The following is a 17,730-nucleotide window of genomic DNA, read 5'->3' on the forward strand; positions in this document are numbered from 1 at the left end:
TCTTCTTCATCCATCAGAATTTGGTTATAGCCTGCGTAACAATCCACAAATGACTGCATTTCATGCTTGGCACAGTTGTCAATCAAAATATGAATATTCAGCAATGAAAAATTATCCTTCGGGCTAGCTTTGTTGAGATCTCTATAGTCAACACAAATCCTGATTTTCCCGTCTTTTTTGGCGATCGGAACAATATTGGCCAGCCAAGTTGGATATTGTGTCACTTCCACAAAACGGGACTCTATCTGCTTGGTGATCTCTTCCTTAATCTTTAAACTCAATTCAGGCTTGAATTTCCGAGTTTTTTGCCTCACCGGATCGAACCCCGAGCTAATCGGCAGCTTATGAGATACGACACTGGTACTCAACCATTGCATGTCACCGACTTCTCAGACGAACACATCACATATCGGTGTATTCAGCAAGCAAATGAAGTAGGACCTCTTTCTGAGCTTCATTTAGGTGGATGCTGATCTTAATTTGTTTGACACATTCAGGATCTCCCAAACTCACCGTTTACGCTTCCTCTAGATTTGGTTTATGCTGATTCTCAAACTGCCGAAATTCCTTGGCGACATAATCTAGTTTCTCACTTTCTTCTTCATAATCGTCAACCTCGTCGTCACCTGCCTCATTTTGTTCATTTAGCTCTTGACATGACATGACATTGGCAGGTCTGTAATTTATGTTACTGAAATCATAAACAGACAAAATTGGAAAAGTAAGGTACAACAAACGACTAAATAAATAAAGTTAAAAACAAAGAGGCCTTCATTTAAAAATAATGCAAACTTTGGCCATGGCATGGGGCCATGTTGCCTTTTTTGAACATCACAATCAAAATACAAAAATTTGAACAGTTAAGAAAATGCAAAATGGTGGGTCTCGAGCCTCTTCCGGACTACCACCGATTTTAATGTGCATGAAATGACGCCTTTCTAACGAAGAGTTTGGGGTATCAAGATCGGAGTGGAGGTCCAGTTCCGTAGCACCTCCCCTGGTTCAGCATCGCGGATACCAGCTAGCTCGACCTCTTCCTCGACAACTGCATCGATCTCCTCGAAGAGGTCACAAATTCCTTCCTTAAGGTCTTCATGATCGGCATACTCCCGAATTGGAAAGAATTGATACAGATGTGGGATCAACTTAGTCAAGGCTTGATCATTTTACTTCTTCACCTTCATGTCATCATCTGTGTGGATATACCCCAAACCATATCTGGATCCCTTAACGAGGACTGGAACAGGCTCAATAATTCCTCGGGAATCTCTTCCCAATCCGTACCCTGGATCAAAACCATTCTGCAGCATAACAGTGGCTATCATCTTGTACACGGCAGGCACGGGGGTCTGTGGGGCCAAGTCTTTGCCGGTGGCATTCACCACCTCCACCGTGTAAAAGTCTGTACCTCACTGTATCTCATCAATGATCGGCACCTGTCTGCCAAGGTGACTCCCCTCGCCATGAATAACCAGCTCTTCGTTCTTCCACACGAGCTTCATTATCTGATGGAGAGTAGAGAGGACGGCTCCAGCCATATGGATGAACAGCCTTCCCAGAAGAAGGTTGTAATTGGTAACAATATCCAATACTTGAAATTGCGTGCTGAATTATGCGCGGCCCATTTGAATGGTCAAATTCACCGCTCCCAACGTGTCTCTCTGAATCCCATTAAAGGCTCTCACGTTGACTTGGTTTTTCTCCAGTTTCCCAAGGTCAAATCTTAGCTGCCTCAACATCGACAACGGGCAGATACTCAGACCAGATCCATCATCTACTAGGACGTGGTTGACAACCTTTTTGCGGCATACCACAATGATGTGTAATGCCTTGTTGTGAGACCTTCCCTCGACAGGCATCTCATCTTCACAAAAGTTGATTCGGTGCCCTCCAATAACCTGGTAAATCAAGGTGGCCACGTTATCACTGCTTGTGTCTGCGGGTCTGTACGTATCATCAAGATCTTTCATTAAGGCCTGCCTGTGGGATTGAAAGCTCATTAGCAGGGCCCATACGGAGATATGAGCTGGAGTCTTCTCCAAATGCTTGACGATGGAATAATATTTTGGTTTCATTCTTCTCTTGAATTCCTCTGCTTCTCCTTTGATTATCGGCCCTTTGGCCTGATCCTTCTTCTGTCCTCCGAGAGCAAGATCGCCAGGATTGTAACACCTTCCAGACGTGGTCATGCCTTGAGCAGCAATGGTTTCAATAACAAACTTAGGCTTGACGAGACTTTCTGAAGGCACCAAGGCAACAGCCTTTGCAGGTGTCAGGACAACAAACTCTCTCTTTTCTTTGACGCTTAAAGAAGATACAGCCCTTTCCAAGTCATCGTGAATGATGGGAGTAATCATCTTTGTTTCACACAAGTCTTCGTCTGTCTCTATCATATTGACATTGCTGTCTCTATGTTTCGGCAACGGGTTGGTGTTTACATTTGGTGACGCCGGTTGGAGAGAGACTACGTCTTGATCAATCAGATCCTGAATTTTGTGCTTGAGGTTTATACAATCTTAAGTGTCAAGCCCAACACTGTTGGAATGATAAGCACATCTCTGATTGGGTTTGTATAGTTTTGAATTGACATCCACGGGTTTGGGCCCCACGTGGTGAATATATCCCGCCGCAACCAGTCGCTCATACAGCTTTGTCTGGCTTTCAGCGAGCGCAGTGAAGTTCCTTGAATGCTTCTTCTCAAATCTAGGTTAAGGAGGGTCATAAGTGCCTTGTTGAGGAGGAGGCACCTGTTGATAATTTCTGATATTTGGACGGGGATCTTGGCTTTTGGGATATGGATTTGCTTGGTACTTTAGCGATGAATCTTGGTAATTTGGAGGGGAATTTTGGTATAGTGGATCTTGTACTTGATGAACAGGAGGGGATTCTCGGTAGCTTGACTGCACGTTAGCGCAATTAGGAGCAATACCCTGATAGGGAGATGGAATTTGGTAAGGTGGGGGTGATTTGGGTAAACGGGAGATGGACTTTGATAATTTGGGGGTGGACTTGGGTATAGTGGAGCTTGGATGTTTTGATAAATGGGGGTAGCATTCTGGTTATTGAGATGACTAAATTGTGTGTAGTAAGCTTGGTAGGACTTTGGGGAGGAACGACTTTGGGAATATGATGAGCTTCTTGGGGTCTTCCTTCCCCCATATGAAATAGCAGCAACTTCTTCTCTTTTCTTTTTCAACAACCTTGAAATCCAGGTGATGCGACTACACGGGCTATCTTTCCTGATTCCAAACCTCTTCGATAGTCTCACCAATATTTACTATCTCGGCAAACTTTACTCCAACGAGCAACATAATTCTATCATAAATTCTGGCTCTTGCACGTGCACGAACACTTCAACGATTTCTTTCAAAGTCATGGGTGGTCTCACCCTTACCGCTTCTTTTCTCCACCTATAGGCGAACTCCCTATAGCTTTCGGTTGATTTTTGCTTCATCTTCTCCAAAGAGTATCAATCGGGAATAATTTCTATGTTGTAGGCAAATCGGTCGATGAAATCATTGGCCAATGCATTCAAGTTGGGCCATTGCCTGGTTTCATGTGAGGTAAACCATTCAAGAGCTTCTCCACACAGGCTTCAGCTGAAGAGCCGCATCAATAAAGCTTCATCCCTTCCAACTCCCACGAGCTAATCGCAGTAGGCTCTCAAATGAGCCATAGGACTCCTTCGAAGGTGTCAAACTTTGGGATCATGAAACCTTTTGGAAGGTACAAATTTGGATGGATACAGAAGTCCTCATAACTAAGTCCGGTGATATCGGGGATGCATTGGAGCTCCTTCATGGCCTTCTTGATCTCTTATTTTATGTCGACCTTTACATCTTCCTTTGCCCTCCACTCATTTTCATGTTCCTCATAATGGTCCAGCTCAGAACCGTGCACATCGTGCTCGGTAGGGACGAGAATTTGGAAAGTGTCTCTTTTTGGTAATGGTGGAGCTACAGAGGGACTTAAAGCATTTTGAGAGGTTTGATAATTCTGTAGGTAAGTTTGAGGATTTGTATTCTGATTTAAGTGATGGTGGGGTGTTTGGGGATTGAAAGCATTTTGTTTTTGATTTTGGTTTTGATTTTGTGGTGGTGGAGCGGTTTGAAGGTTAATATTTTGAGGATAGGGTGGCATTTGGGGATAGTTGTTTTGAAAAGAAGGTGGATTTTGGTAGGATGTTGAAGCATATCTGGGATTTTGGGTAGACAGATCTATAATCGACGGATTCTGAACAGGTGTAGATGGTTGGTTCTGAGTTGGATCCATATTTGAGGAAGGTAAATAGATTGGGAGCCTTCCATCAACAGCGTTAGCAGCAAATCCAGGTGGAGGCAAATCCTGCCTCCGTTGCATTTCTACCCTCATCTCTGCAATATGTTGCATCAGCTGCATAATCAACTCATTCTATTCTGCTACGGTGGGTTGAGCCACCACAACATCAGTAAGACTCACTTCTTCATTATTATCCCCCATAACTGCCTTTCCTCTGTCTGTGCTTTGTCTAGGGAAGGAATCTGCGGGACTTTTTGATCTGGTGAAATAAGGATGATCTTCCATCTTTTGATCGACACAGATCAGTTTCAAAGTACCTGAGAAGGAAAACAACTCAAAGGCAGATTTGTCAGTATAGATTCAGAGTACAAAATGCATAATATCACACAGAGAGCAGATAAACACACAAGTTTCTTTGTTTGAGGATATCTTCAACCCACAAGTGAGGACGGAAACACATTTTTTAACAAGTAGGAGTCTGCTTGTTTTAGTTTTGATGTTGTCTCAAGAAGGCTAAATCATGTTGAGCTACGGTCTTCTTGCAGCTGCTCTTTGACGTCTGTTGATCCGGTCTTCGTATCTTCTCGTAACATGGAGGGGGAAATGAAAATTTTTAAAAACAGGGGCCAGTCCTAGGAAGGCTACCTACGTATCTCACAAGGAGAATGCAGGCCCAACGTAGTTCGAGTGAAAGATAAAACATTTTCATTCATTCGTTCATTATGATTATAAGGAAATTGAAAGGCAACAATAGAGTTTTAAAAAAATGAAATGATGATGACACGTTAGTCATTTATGTTCTTGTTGCAGCATTAGTCTCCTGCTTTCAGACGGCCCAGGAATGGAGGCTTGTAGACGATTTCCTCATCGTCGTCTTCCCTAGTCGCTTCAGGGTTAGCATTATCGGAACCACTATTAGCTCCCCGCTCATAGACGGGGTATTTTTCGCGCATTTTCTGAAGTTTATCAATCATGTTGCTATGAAATACATTGTTCTGTTCTTCTTCCTCAGTGCGGCCATCCTTTCTCTCATGGAGGCGAATTCTTTCGTTTCCACTGTCAGCTCCTCATCAACTGACATGCTTTTAGCTAACAGAGCGGCTGTCTCCGATTCTATCCTCGCCTATCTCGCTTCTCTTTCTTGCACTTTCAACCGAAGCAGGTCAAAAATTCTCTCGAAAGTCCTCTGTCTCCATCTCAACATCTTTCTTTCTCTTCATCTATGATGCCAAATCCTCATCCAGCGTCATGGTTGCAGCTTTGTAGATTGCGGTGGCCAGGTCAACTCTGAGCCCTTCCTCCTTGGCTTCTTGAATTTCCCGAGTGATCTGTTCGATCTTTCTCTGTAGTTCTTCTCCAGTGAGTTCCATATGGATGTTCTTACCCTTGTCCATTGCAGTGATTTTGCCTTTCCTGAGACGGTAGAACAGTGTTTTAGGATTTGTGATATGGGAGGAGGTATTTTGAGTGAGAAACTTAAGATTTGGAATTTTTGGTCGGACATTTTGTAATAGTGGTTCTGTATATTCTTTGGAAATTTATGGATAGAAGTGGATTTACGATACCCTCATTTATAGCAACATAGCACATAAGCAGTTAAACACAAGTATATCGCGTCCTAAAACGTACAGAGGGACCCTTTTGTGCGAAGGGTAGGCCTAGCGTATTTGAATGATATACGTGTGAATTTAAACCAAATAAACAATCCCCCCCCTAAGATAAATTTTACTAGTGAATAATAATGTTCACAAAGGGGAAATAAATATTAAAGACAAACCCACGCAGGGTCCATCTGAAAGTGAAATAAAGGCAGGCCCACGCAGGGGCTAAAAAAATGTAAATACATGTATAAACCCACGCAGGGGCGAAGTCCACAATGCCACTCCAGATGATCCTGCTCTGTCGCCGTCTCCCTGAGTCTTGTATTGCTAAAACATCTATCTCAACATCAGCAAGAATCCTTCACCCAGGCGTCTTTTGTCTTCTAAGCTCTCGTATCGCATCCTCTCGATTTTCTCCTTGATCAAGGTATCGAAATCATCATAACCACGTCTCAGTATTTCCGCCTCTTGAGTCACCCTCTCAAGAGTATCTTGGTTCTCGACAAACTTACCGTACACCTCTTTGGCCTCTTTCTTTACCTCTTGTAGCTCGGCCACTGCTTTGGCTTCTTTGTCCATTACGCTGCGAAAGCTACGCGGGGTTTAAAAGAAGACGTTTTGTATGTCCTTCTTTACCCATTCTTTGTAACCCTTGTTGTACCCAGCATTGAATCGGTCAGGGGCGATGGTGTCTTTATCCATACGCTTGGCGCTTTTCCATTCTCTGAACATTTCAGACGCGTCATGCACTCTATCATCTCTAATAAAGTATACGTAAGCGCCATAGTATGCTTTTTTGGGTACAGTTTGTCTCCTCCCGAACTGCCGCAACACTCGAAATGGTGCATAAGGGTGAATTCCCCGAATACCTGGTAGAGGAAGCATAACCTGTCTGCGGCTCCCCACGATGACTTCTTTGGAGATAAAATGGTCGAGCATCAATTGTAGGTCTTCTTCTCTCAATTCGGAGAAAATTTGAGTCCATCTCCCCCTTGTTCTCCGATTGTTTATATTTGCCCAGTACAACAGGTCATTTAAATCCTTAAGGGTATTCTTGTTGTCGAGAGTATGCAGCTCCCGAGTCCCAGCACCCTTCGCTAAATGGATGAGGATCCACCACTGAAGGAGTAGGTTACATCCTTTGAAGTATCGATGTCCCTCTTTACACTTTCCCAAGGCTCGATACATGTCGGATAGGATGACCGGAGCTATAGGGTAGTATTTTGTTGTCCCTTCGTTTTCATACCCTTTGAACAAGGTATGCACGAGTGTTATAACTCGGGTATTGATACTCAGACTTGGACCATGAGAGGAGACCATTGTTCCGAACAATGCCACAGCAAATGCTAGAGGATGAATCTCATTCCGTTCTCTGTAAGAGACATTGAAATCTCGGTTGTAAGTGGAGTAGAAGCTTGCATGTCCGAATCGGATGTAAAGATATCTAAATGCTACATGGGATTCCTGGCACCAGTAGGCAAAATCTTTCCCCAACCCGAAATAGTCTGCAATATCTTCCACGGAAGGTTTATTAGGGATGAAGATGTCTTCTTCTTTTCTCGCTCTCCTTTCTATCCCAGTACCTACCCTGTCTACACAATCTCTGATCTACTCCAAAGTCGGGGTAATTTCAGTGGTTCCGAATTGAAACACCATCCTCTGGCTATCCCAATATCCCGTAAGTACCTCAACCAGTTTCGGCCAACCGTTCATGTTGATCAGTTCTGTTAATGCACCCACGTATTTGTTGAGGGTTCTTCTATGATCCCAGTCCAAATTATCTACCACATCGTGAGTTGAGGTGGCGCTGAGACGACCATGTCGTGTTTTAGGAAATGGTCCATATCTGCAAAACAGAAACTAGTTAGGTTTTCCCCACTCCCAAATTGGTTTTTAACACGTACATCATTCAAATGTCACATAAAATAATGTGTCGTGAGGTCAAAGACCTTAGACACGATTTTGGTGGTTTTCTACTAAATAGACTTAATACACCTTGGGTATTAAACCGTCTTAGGTTAATACTTAATTTTGGTTTTGGCTTCGCTCTAACCTAGGCTTACTAGAATAGTTTTCAAGTTGACGGTTACCCGAGTCGGACAAACATCGGGGTGAAGCTACCAAACAACGTCGGATGACCGCATTCCAACTATTTGTTTGATACTTCCAAACGAACTTTTGTGTATTTTCTGAAGAAAGCCACGTAACATTCATTTTCCTAATGCAAACTAATTGCCAATTGGCAAAAATATTCCATGAAATGGTTCAATTTCAAAACTAAGGTAAACTAAACAAGTAAACAATTCGTCACAAATAGCCAAATAGCGTTAGTTTTACGGTTAGAATCCTCTATATCCCCAGTGGAGTCGCCATTTCTGTTTTAATCGAAAAAGGAAGTTTAATAGATTTCAACTTTTTAGAGAGTCGTCACTTAATTTTGAGAAAAATCAAGAAAAAACTAGTGTTTTCAAATAACTTAACAGAGAAAATTGTTTGAAAACGCAATAGGGGTTCAGGGATTGAAATTAATGTTCTAGGAAGGTGTTAGGCACCGAAAACATCCGTCTTAAATGGTTTTCCAGCAACTAACATAGTTTGGCTAAAAATTATTTTTAACTTGACAAAAAAAATTGAATAGTAGAGAGTTTAAAAAAAATAGTAACTTATTTATCTAAGTGATGTATCCGCAAATAATTATTGACTTTTGGTCGATAAAACATTTAAGGCGTTTTGCAAGGATTCGGATTCTTCTAATCTTTAAACTACTGCAAACAAAACAACACGTAATTAAAAACATGTAAAGAGAGAGAGAGAAAGAGAGAGGGAGAGAGATTTGGGTCCAAATCTGGGTCCTATTCACCTTGGCCGGAATTTTCGACCCACCTGTTTTGGGTTTCCAACCCATTCTGACTTTTTGAGTTCTTGACCCATTTTCTTTCTTTCGTACCTGTCCTAGCCTAAGCAATACAATAATAATAAATACATAAAGAAAATACAACAGGGCTTGGCCAGAATACCAAAATACAATAAGAGATAAATAAAGTGGGCCTCCTTCGGCCCAACTCCTTCGAATCCTCTCCGTCTCAAATTCTTTCAGTTCCAAAATCTGTACGCCAATTCTATAGTCAAATGACTGCAAAAGGTTTGAGCCTTTACGGCTCTCTCTCGAAATGCGGATAAAAGTTCGTGATGAACTCGGATTCACATGCGAACATAGACAAATAAGTATGTGAGTAAGCAACTTGAAGGATAATGAGACAAGGCAACATAGACAATAAACTAGAGCACAATGGACATAGACTTAGTACCATATAACCCATCTATTCAAACCAGTCAAATGAAACAAACCAATTCCATATAATAAACAAACTTGAAGTCTAGACCATATATTCACTCAAACACGATCAAATTTCGCACTCTCTATTGACTATCGTCACAGTACTCATATATATATATAAAAATAACCCCTATGAGATCCTTAGTATGAAATAAGCATGAATATGAGAAGAAATAAAGACCGTAATGCAAATGAGAGTTGAGTAAAATGTAGCATGATTAAAGCCATTGATTTCGTATACTAACACTTACCAATGTCATACCAAAATAATAATTTTACAAACCAACTAGGAGCTAAACAAATCGAACTAATCAAACTTGATTTCAAAACTAAAAAATATAATAAAATAGACAATGTTCCCAGACTTTAGACAGAGACAAAAAAACCTATATCCGCATTAAGTCATGGAAGATCACAAGTTAAAAGATACCCTCTACCACGAAATGAATGCATGAAAAAAATGACTACACTAGTAACAAAGAAAAGATCCAAATTTTGAACAGCTAAATAACATTGGACAAAGCTGGGCTATGCTTAGGAATAAAAGAAGACAAATGCATTCTAGGCTACGTTCTAAAATTGAAAGCAACGGATGACAAATAAACCAGAGAGCGAGCAAGAGAATTCCTTCTTTCTTTTCTTTATTTTTTTAAAAAGAAAATCGGACAGAAACGGATTTGTAAGCATAATGGTCAGCAACAAGATTAAAAGAAAACGGAGGCGAAATATAAAGAATATATCAACAAAAGATATCTAAAACGACAAACAACTTCCATACTAGATAGTTTAAGATTCTACTCCTATCTTTAGAAAAGTGCCACTAACCGCAACAGAACGAAACAAAGAATCAAATTTCGGACATAAAAATCAAGAGGTGAAACCGACTGCTAATCAAAACATTGTAGGCATAATTCACAAACATATACATATTTCATGCTTCAGTTAACTAAAACAACAACTAGTGATAAAAAGGAATCTTTTATCAGACATTAATAGTAAACCCAAAGAGAACTTAAACATTCGAATGAACGGAAGGAGGGTCACTAGAGACCTTCAGCTCACAAACAGATAACAACCAAAATGAGTTAGGATTAAAGTGTAGTTTACCTTTCTGAGTGTAGCTTCCTGGGATGAGCACGAGCAAGTAAGATACGATGAGTTTTCACCGCCAAAATCAAACGCTAAAAAATTCAATGAAGAAAGCAGAAGCTCACAAGAACAATAACTAAGCAAGAATCAGATTTTGATCTTTCTCGTTTTAAGAATCTATCTTAAATGCTCGTGGATAACAGTATATCTGAGATTATCCAATATTTTCCACCACTTTAATGTAAGCTATCTCGAAAAATTTCCAACTCTTATCACCCCAACTATAATCCCGACTAAGATTTCAATCCGCATTCCAATTTTTTTCTTTTTTTTTATTTTTCTTTTCTCTCCTTTGTTTTTCGCCTAAAAACATGACTCAAAAGAAAATTTTCCAATCGTTCTCCAAGATAATCTCACGAAATTCAGCCAAATTTTTTTTCCACAACCCCAACTGCTGAGGAAGAAGGGGGTATATATAGAAACAAAACTAGGGTGAGGGATAGCGGGGGAAATTCTCGACAAGGCTTGGGGCAAAATTGTTTTTTTTAAATGGAATTCAAACCTCCAAACCTTATCCCCAAAGCTGAAGGAATATCCATTTTGATGCCCAAGAATGAAATGGGGAAGAGGCGAGGTGGAGGGACGAGATCAATCTGGCGTTCTGGATGGGCGACGTGTCCTCATCTTGAGTTACAAGGACGGAATCGTTACCAGCTGCTGCTGAAACTCATACAAGCGAAAGAGACGTTGAGAAAGGAATAAATGATGTAGCGTACGGGTCTGCTTCTCACTATTATTCCATTTTACTCGCCCTCGCCATTCGAAATTGATCACACACTGCTTGGATTGCTTCTCCGCCGAAGTCGCATGAACTTTGGATCTGCAGCGTTGCTGCTTCACGCGTCTTCTCCCTGTTCATTGTGTGGCTGCGTTCCTTTCTTTGGGAAAAGGTATGAGGAGTGGGTCGGGTTAAAGGGATCTGGTTTCTTTTCTTTTTTGGGTTGGGGGGGGGGGTATTAAATAATGGGCTGGATTGGAGGAAACAAAAGAAAGGATGGGCCATTGGTTTGGGGTTTCTTTAAAATGAGCTAGTTTTAAAATGAAAGGCCCAAAATTGGGTTAATGAGTTGGGTAGGACTCAGAGATATTCAGCTAAAATAGGCTGATGAATTAGTTAATTGGACCTGGGATTGGAGAAAACGTGGATTTTATTTGGGCCTTGGATTTTAATTGGCCCAATATTTCTTTTGGTCAAAGATGCTACCAATTTAATTAAACTAGAATTTAAGAGAAGACGAAATAATATAATTGATTAACAAGATTCTTAAGGTCAACAAAAATAAAATTAATCCGAATACAAAATAAAGATTCAAAATATAGGCTAAGATAATTAACCAAATATTTATATAAAAACCAAAATATTACTATTATTTTCTATATGAAACAATGGTAAACTATAATAATTATATGAATAAATATGCGAGCCCAATACATTAGTAGCTAAACTAATATAAACATGTCAAAACCTTATGCAAGCTAATATTTATTTATTATTATTATTTTATTTTATCTAATATTATATATTTTTTGAAATCTATAAAATTAACTACTTTACATTGTTTGAACTCGAGAAGCTTGGCAATTAATTAGTATAGAGGAGGGTCGAAATAGGGTGTCAACATCTCTATGGCACCATTTGAAGCAGTCTATGGTAGGAGGTGTTGGTCTTCGTTTGGGTGGTTTGAGGTTGGTGAATTTGAACTCCTTGGCCCCGATATAGTTTATGAGACCATGGAAAAATTTGGAATACTAAGGGATAGGTTGAAAACAACCTACAGTCGGCAAAAATCTTATGTCGACAATCAAAGGAGAGACCTTGAGTTTGATATAGGTGATTGGGTCCACTTGAAGATTTCACCCATGAAAGGAGTGATGGTGTTTGGTAAAAAGGGGAAACTTAGTCCCCGATATGTGGCCCTTATGAGATATTGAAGCGGGTCAGGAAGTTGCATATGAGTTGAAGTTACCAAATGAATTAGCGTCGGTTCACCCGGTATTTCATGTCTCTTTGCTCAAGAAATGTATAGGTGATCCGGTATCTATTCCCCCGGTGGAAGGTTTAGGGGTGAATGAGAACCTTTCTTATGAAGAGGTTCCGATGGAGATCTTAGATCTTCAAGTCAAAAAATTAAAGAATAAGAGGTTTCCTCCGTAAAAGTCCTATGGAGAAACCATTTAGTTGAGGGTGCAACATGGGAAGCGGAGGCCTACATGAAGTCCCACTATCCTCATCTTTTTCATCGAACTCCTAGCCAAGAATAAGGTTAGTAGATTCTTTTAAAAGAAAGTTGTGAATAAAGTTGACCTTAACTTTCTTTCCTATGAATGTGCATGTCTTTATAAAAGTTCATGTTTAAATTGAGTTTTCATGAAAGATGTTCTCATGGTTAACTTACACTTATATGTGGTGTGTTATATCTATCTTCATTAGAATTGTAGTGAGCATGCTAATGTGCGTTGAGAAGAAGATTGCATGTTAACTCTTTGATAGTCCTTTTGAGCTCATATTGAAATGGAGAAGGTAGTTCCTCCTTATGTTATATAAAATGGTGAGCTCTTATATGTGATAAATTGTGGATTTAGTTCCTATGTTTTGATGTCATGAGTATGTGTTAAAACGAGTTTAGAATTCCTCCTATGAGTCGTGACTCATTAAGTTGTTGTTGTTGCATTGCTAGTATTGAGTCTTTTTCTTTCCCTAAAAAAGGATTAAGGTGTCATTCGGGGACAATGTTCCTAAGGGGGGGATAATGTAACGCCGTGGAATTTCTATGATCTATACTAGAGCCTCACGTAGTGAACAATGATAATTCCAGACCTAGATAAAGGTTATCAACTTGATTTAGTATTAGAGCCTAATTATCAAGGGACGACCATGACGTTCGGAAACTAGTGAAATTGAAGTAGTAGACGTCCATAGGTATTGTGAAGGTTTGAGAGTGTAGTATGAAGTCTAAAACTTTTTAAAAAAAAATTAGATTGATAAATAACATTTAGAGGGTCAAAACGTCGTCTGACCCCCAAGGACCACCCAAGGGGTCCTTGAGGATGGCCCGACTATTGGCCAACAAGCTGCCGAAGGCAGCAGGCGGTTGTTCACACATGAAACCAGTCCACGTCACGGACATGGTTCACCAAGGACCACAATGATTGCCCGCATCTCGGATTCTATTGTCTCAAAAATTATTTTTGAAATCTTGTGAGAACAACTCCGCGACGCGGACTTGTTTCTTGATGAAAATTCTGAAATTAAAAGTCAAGTTTGACTTCATTAAAATGTCAAATTAAGTGAAGGGTATTTGGGTATTTTAGGGGAGGGTTATACATTGATTTTAAATTAGTTTTACACCATATTTACCCAACAAAATCAAATCCCCAAATTGAAATCCAAATCAATCTCACTTCTTCTAAAATTCTCTCTCTACCCAACCTCCATTAAAGATAGGGGTGTCCATCGGTCAGTTCGATTCGGTTTTATGTATTATTGGTTCGGTTTATTGGTTTTTGGTTTTTAAATATGATAACCTAATAACAAACAAATAAGATACTTTTTTTTAGTTTTCGATTACCCAATAAGAAAATGTTCATAAAATATTATATGACTTCTCACTTCTCTAAATTATTTGATATAGTCAAACAAGAAAAATAATGAAAAATTATATCAATAAGAGAAAATATACTACAAAGGCGATAATTACATATCACTAAAACCAAAATCAAATTAAATAGTCCAACAAGACTAAAACTAAAACTAAAATCAAATAACTACAATTGCAAACCCTTACAAATTTAGACTTTAGGTTTTGAGTAAACAGTAAAGACTAGTAAAATGACCTAGTGTGAAGTGGGTAGAGTACTAATAATTTGAAATAGTTAAAGTGTCTAGTTATATATTAAATTATTAATATTCAATAATTAGGAAGTGTAAGGTACTAAATTATTACCGTCTTATTCGGTTATCGATTTACCCAATAACCCAATAACTTTTTTTATAAACCCACTACAAACCCAATAACCCAATAACAATAACCCAATAATATATTTTTTTGGTTCGATATATTGGTCGGTTCGATTTTTGCACACCCCTAATTGAAGACCATTGGAGCTTGAAGAAGAAGACCAATCTTCCAAGTTTTTTGCTCAAATTTAAAGTTAATGTCTTCAACAAGATATGGATTCTTTCACTTTGAGGATTCCTTTTCCCCAAGAGGTCCATTCAAAGATAATTTCAAAATCACCCAAATTCAAGGGTTTTCTCTACAAATAGGTTTCCTTCTAAATAAGAAATTGTTGGTTAATCATGACAAATTGTGATTACTTAGGGTTAATTAAGTGTGTATTGGTGGGAAATTGATGTGGTTTAATTGAGATTTTGTTTGATCTATGTTCTTCCCCCAATTTCCCCAAATCTTTGATCTTGCTTATGAATTGATTGGAAGTGATGAATATATCCATTGTTAGACTTATGTTAATCATGTTATTACATTCATGGACTGTCTGTTGTCATGGATTGTTGGGTTTTTATCTATTTCTTGAAGAATCCATGGATGTCTCTCTTCCCCTAACCCTACCCCTAATCTTTGGATTATGTAAATTGATGGTTAGGGATAATGAAATTAGGAGTGTTCTAGTATAATCGGATATTGTATGATGAGGGCAATGGATTGATGGGCATATACCATTGATTAGGAATTGAGTCTTGAATGGATTGCATGGAGGCCATTGGTAAGACCTTCAAGGTCATGAACTAATATTGTTATTATGTTATTGTTGGTTTATCCTTGGTAATGTTTGTAAATTGAAGTATGAATGATGAAGCTTTGAAGGTATGATCATGTTATGAATGTGATGAATTGTGCGATGATGATAGGTGTTACTACGTGGAATTGGAGGTAAATCTCATATACATCATATGACTATGTTATGAAGTAATGATCTCACATAATGTTGGTTTTTATAAAAGGACATTCTCATCAAATGACCTATGAGCTATGTACATGCTATATAAGGGGTTAATCCCCTAGGGCCTATCTTATGAACTAATGTTTAAGAAAGACATAAAGGTTCTTGAAATAGGGAATTCAGCTTAGCACCGAGTGAACTTGACAATGAGAGGTGTTCCTTCACAAGGAAGGGAGGTTCACCCGATGTTCTCATGAGGTGGAAACTACAATGCTAATTAGTATAAAGAGGGTTTCTAACAACACTCTCCTAGTTCCTTAGAAAACCTAGCTAGTGGATCCACCTAGATGCTACTATGATGTTGATGTCCTACCTTGGCATGTAGGATGCCCTCCTTTTGGTGTGAGGGGTTGACACCGGATTCCATGTTTTGCTCAAATGGTCTAATATCGGTTATGGTGAAGTTTCCCGAAAGTAAATTGAATGAATGGAAGTAAGTAGATGAACACTAACTAGGACTACTTAAGGGGTGTTAATTAGTGTAGGTAAGGGTATGGGACTTTACCTATACATTGCACAAGTGGACGTTGAGGGGAGTTCTAGGATGGATATTTTATGTATAAATAATGTACATGTATGTGATGTTCATCTTATATGATGTTGGTTTCACTTCATACAAATGATGTTGGTCTAAATTGTAAAGTATGATGTTCACTACACTTATTATGAGGTTATATGAGGTAAAGGCGATGCTTATGATCTCTTTGCTAGTTTACTTGGTTTATGTGGGGTTATGGGCTTCACATATACATTGCACTAGTGGACTTGGATTGGGGTTATGAGTGAAATCTTGTGATGTATTGATGAATAGGACTCTAGAACATGATATGTTGATTACAACTTTGTTATGATGTTACTCTTGAACATGAATATGAATATGTCTTATTGTTCTTTTGGCATGGACTTGTATATGTTCTTGAAATGTGCATAAAAAGGCTTTCAAAGTGAACTTGGCATGTTTATACTCAAATGTCCCTTTGTGCATGCCTTCAAATGGTTTATTTGCATATATTCATACTCAGTACATGTGATTTTACAAAGTCATATTCTCTCTATTTCTACAATTATGTAGGTTCGGGCCATTGAAGAGTTTCAAGGCCAAATTTCAAGAATCGTGGATAGATTCCAAAGTAGGTGAGTCCTCAAATCTGAAGACAAAGCCTACCATTATAGTTCATGTCATTTGATTAGTCTAAAGACTTTATTCTATTTCTTATATTGTAAAGACTATGTTGTATTCTCTTATGAGACATTTAGCAATGTTATAAGGGCTATATCCCAAATCTTGTACTCCTATGATAGATACGATTGTAGACTATTTTCGATAAATGAGAAGTCTATGTAAAGTTTTAATTTTTCTATGTTTTATTTACCTATGAAATGCAATCATGTATGATAAGGGCTTGTCTAAGGTCTCTTTGAGGATGAAGTCGTCGATTACGCGTTACACCTAGGAGATGCTCCCCGGTCGTGACACAAACATAATATATTATACCTTGTCTTACCTTACTTAAATGATTTTCTTTTATCGTGAATTGCGGAAAAATATTCTATTTTTATAATTATAAGGCATATTTAATTTTCAATACAACAAACGAAATATTCAAAAAAAAATTATTCATTTTTATCTCCACGATACTAATAACCACAGCAAAACTCTAACGAACAATCAAACTACTCCTAAGGTTAAAACCTCATTATCAGTATAGCATCCCCTTCCCCTTTTTTTTTCATTTCTACTCCCTCCCCCATGTAAAGTAAAAAGCTCATTTGTTAATTTATAGATATTTATAATATCTAAAAATGCTTTTAACAATAACAAAGGGAGGTTAACCAATAAAGGTGCATTTTCAAATTATAAAGGCTACGGGAGAAATCCTTTCAATTAAGGGAGTCTTCTATCAGCAGATGCACTTTATTCCTTTGGGCAAATCAAACCGTTTGGCTGAATTAAAGGAAAGCCACGTGATGTTCATTGGCAATGAGACTTGTCCAATAAAATTAGTGAATGAATAAACCTGCTTCTCATTCAACCAAAGGTTTCAGGTTTGAATTTTAGGTATAAAAAATTTTCTTGGTCGGAAGCAGTTTCCTCTCAAATGGGGCACGAAACCAGATTGGTCAGCCTCCAATGAAGATACGAAAGACCCAATGAAAATACAAAAAAAGAGGGATAAAGTGCATTTGTCATCCCTTAAATAAAGGTCTCTAATTTAATCCTTGAATATGGACCATAATACCCTACGCATAGCCAATCCTAATTCATCAACCTCCAATGTAGGTACTAGATACCCAAAGAAAAAAAAAGGAGCAATAAAGTGCATTTGCCATCCTTAAATAAAAGACTCCACATCGAAAAATCCTAGATAGGGAGCATCTCCACCCCCACCCCCCACCCCCACC

The 17,730-nt window shown here is 38.8% G+C and overlaps 1 protein-coding gene across 1 annotated transcript; it reads right to left on the minus strand.

Annotated features, from left to right (window-relative positions):
- Window positions 1–516: 516 nt before the first annotated feature.
- LOC107019357 lies at window positions 517–4,371 on the minus strand. The gene is made up of 7 exons (XM_015219877.1): window positions 3,838–4,371; window positions 2,748–2,900; window positions 1,644–2,486; window positions 1,437–1,551; window positions 1,179–1,285; window positions 944–1,106; window positions 517–626 (listed from the first exon to the last, which is right to left on the minus strand). Exons 1-7 carry the CDS (start codon window positions 4,369–4,371, stop codon window positions 517–519), a joined length of 2,025 nt encoding a protein of 674 aa, XP_015075363.1.
- Window positions 4,372–17,730: the final 13,359 nt, after the last annotated feature.

The sequence above is a fragment of the Solanum pennellii genome, chromosome 5 (genome assembly GCF_001406875.1).
Source record: "Solanum pennellii chromosome 5, SPENNV200".
Taxonomy (NCBI): Eukaryota; Viridiplantae; Streptophyta; class Magnoliopsida; order Solanales; family Solanaceae; genus Solanum; species Solanum pennellii.

Bases quoted from the DNA above. Each gene is read 5' to 3' on its own strand.
- LOC107019357 (XM_015219877.1), bottom strand. From the start codon at position 4,371: ATGAGGGTAGAAATGCAACGGAGGCAGGATTTGCCTCCACCTGGATTT. The intron at 1,552-1,643 runs GTGAATTTGACC...TCTTCTGGGAAG, and splicing joins AGAGAGACACGTTGGGAGCG to GCTGTTCATCCATATGGCTG. The intron at 1,286-1,436 runs GTGCCGATCATT...GTTTTGATCCAG, and splicing joins GGAGTCACCTTGGCAGACAG to GGTACGGATTGGGAAGAGAT.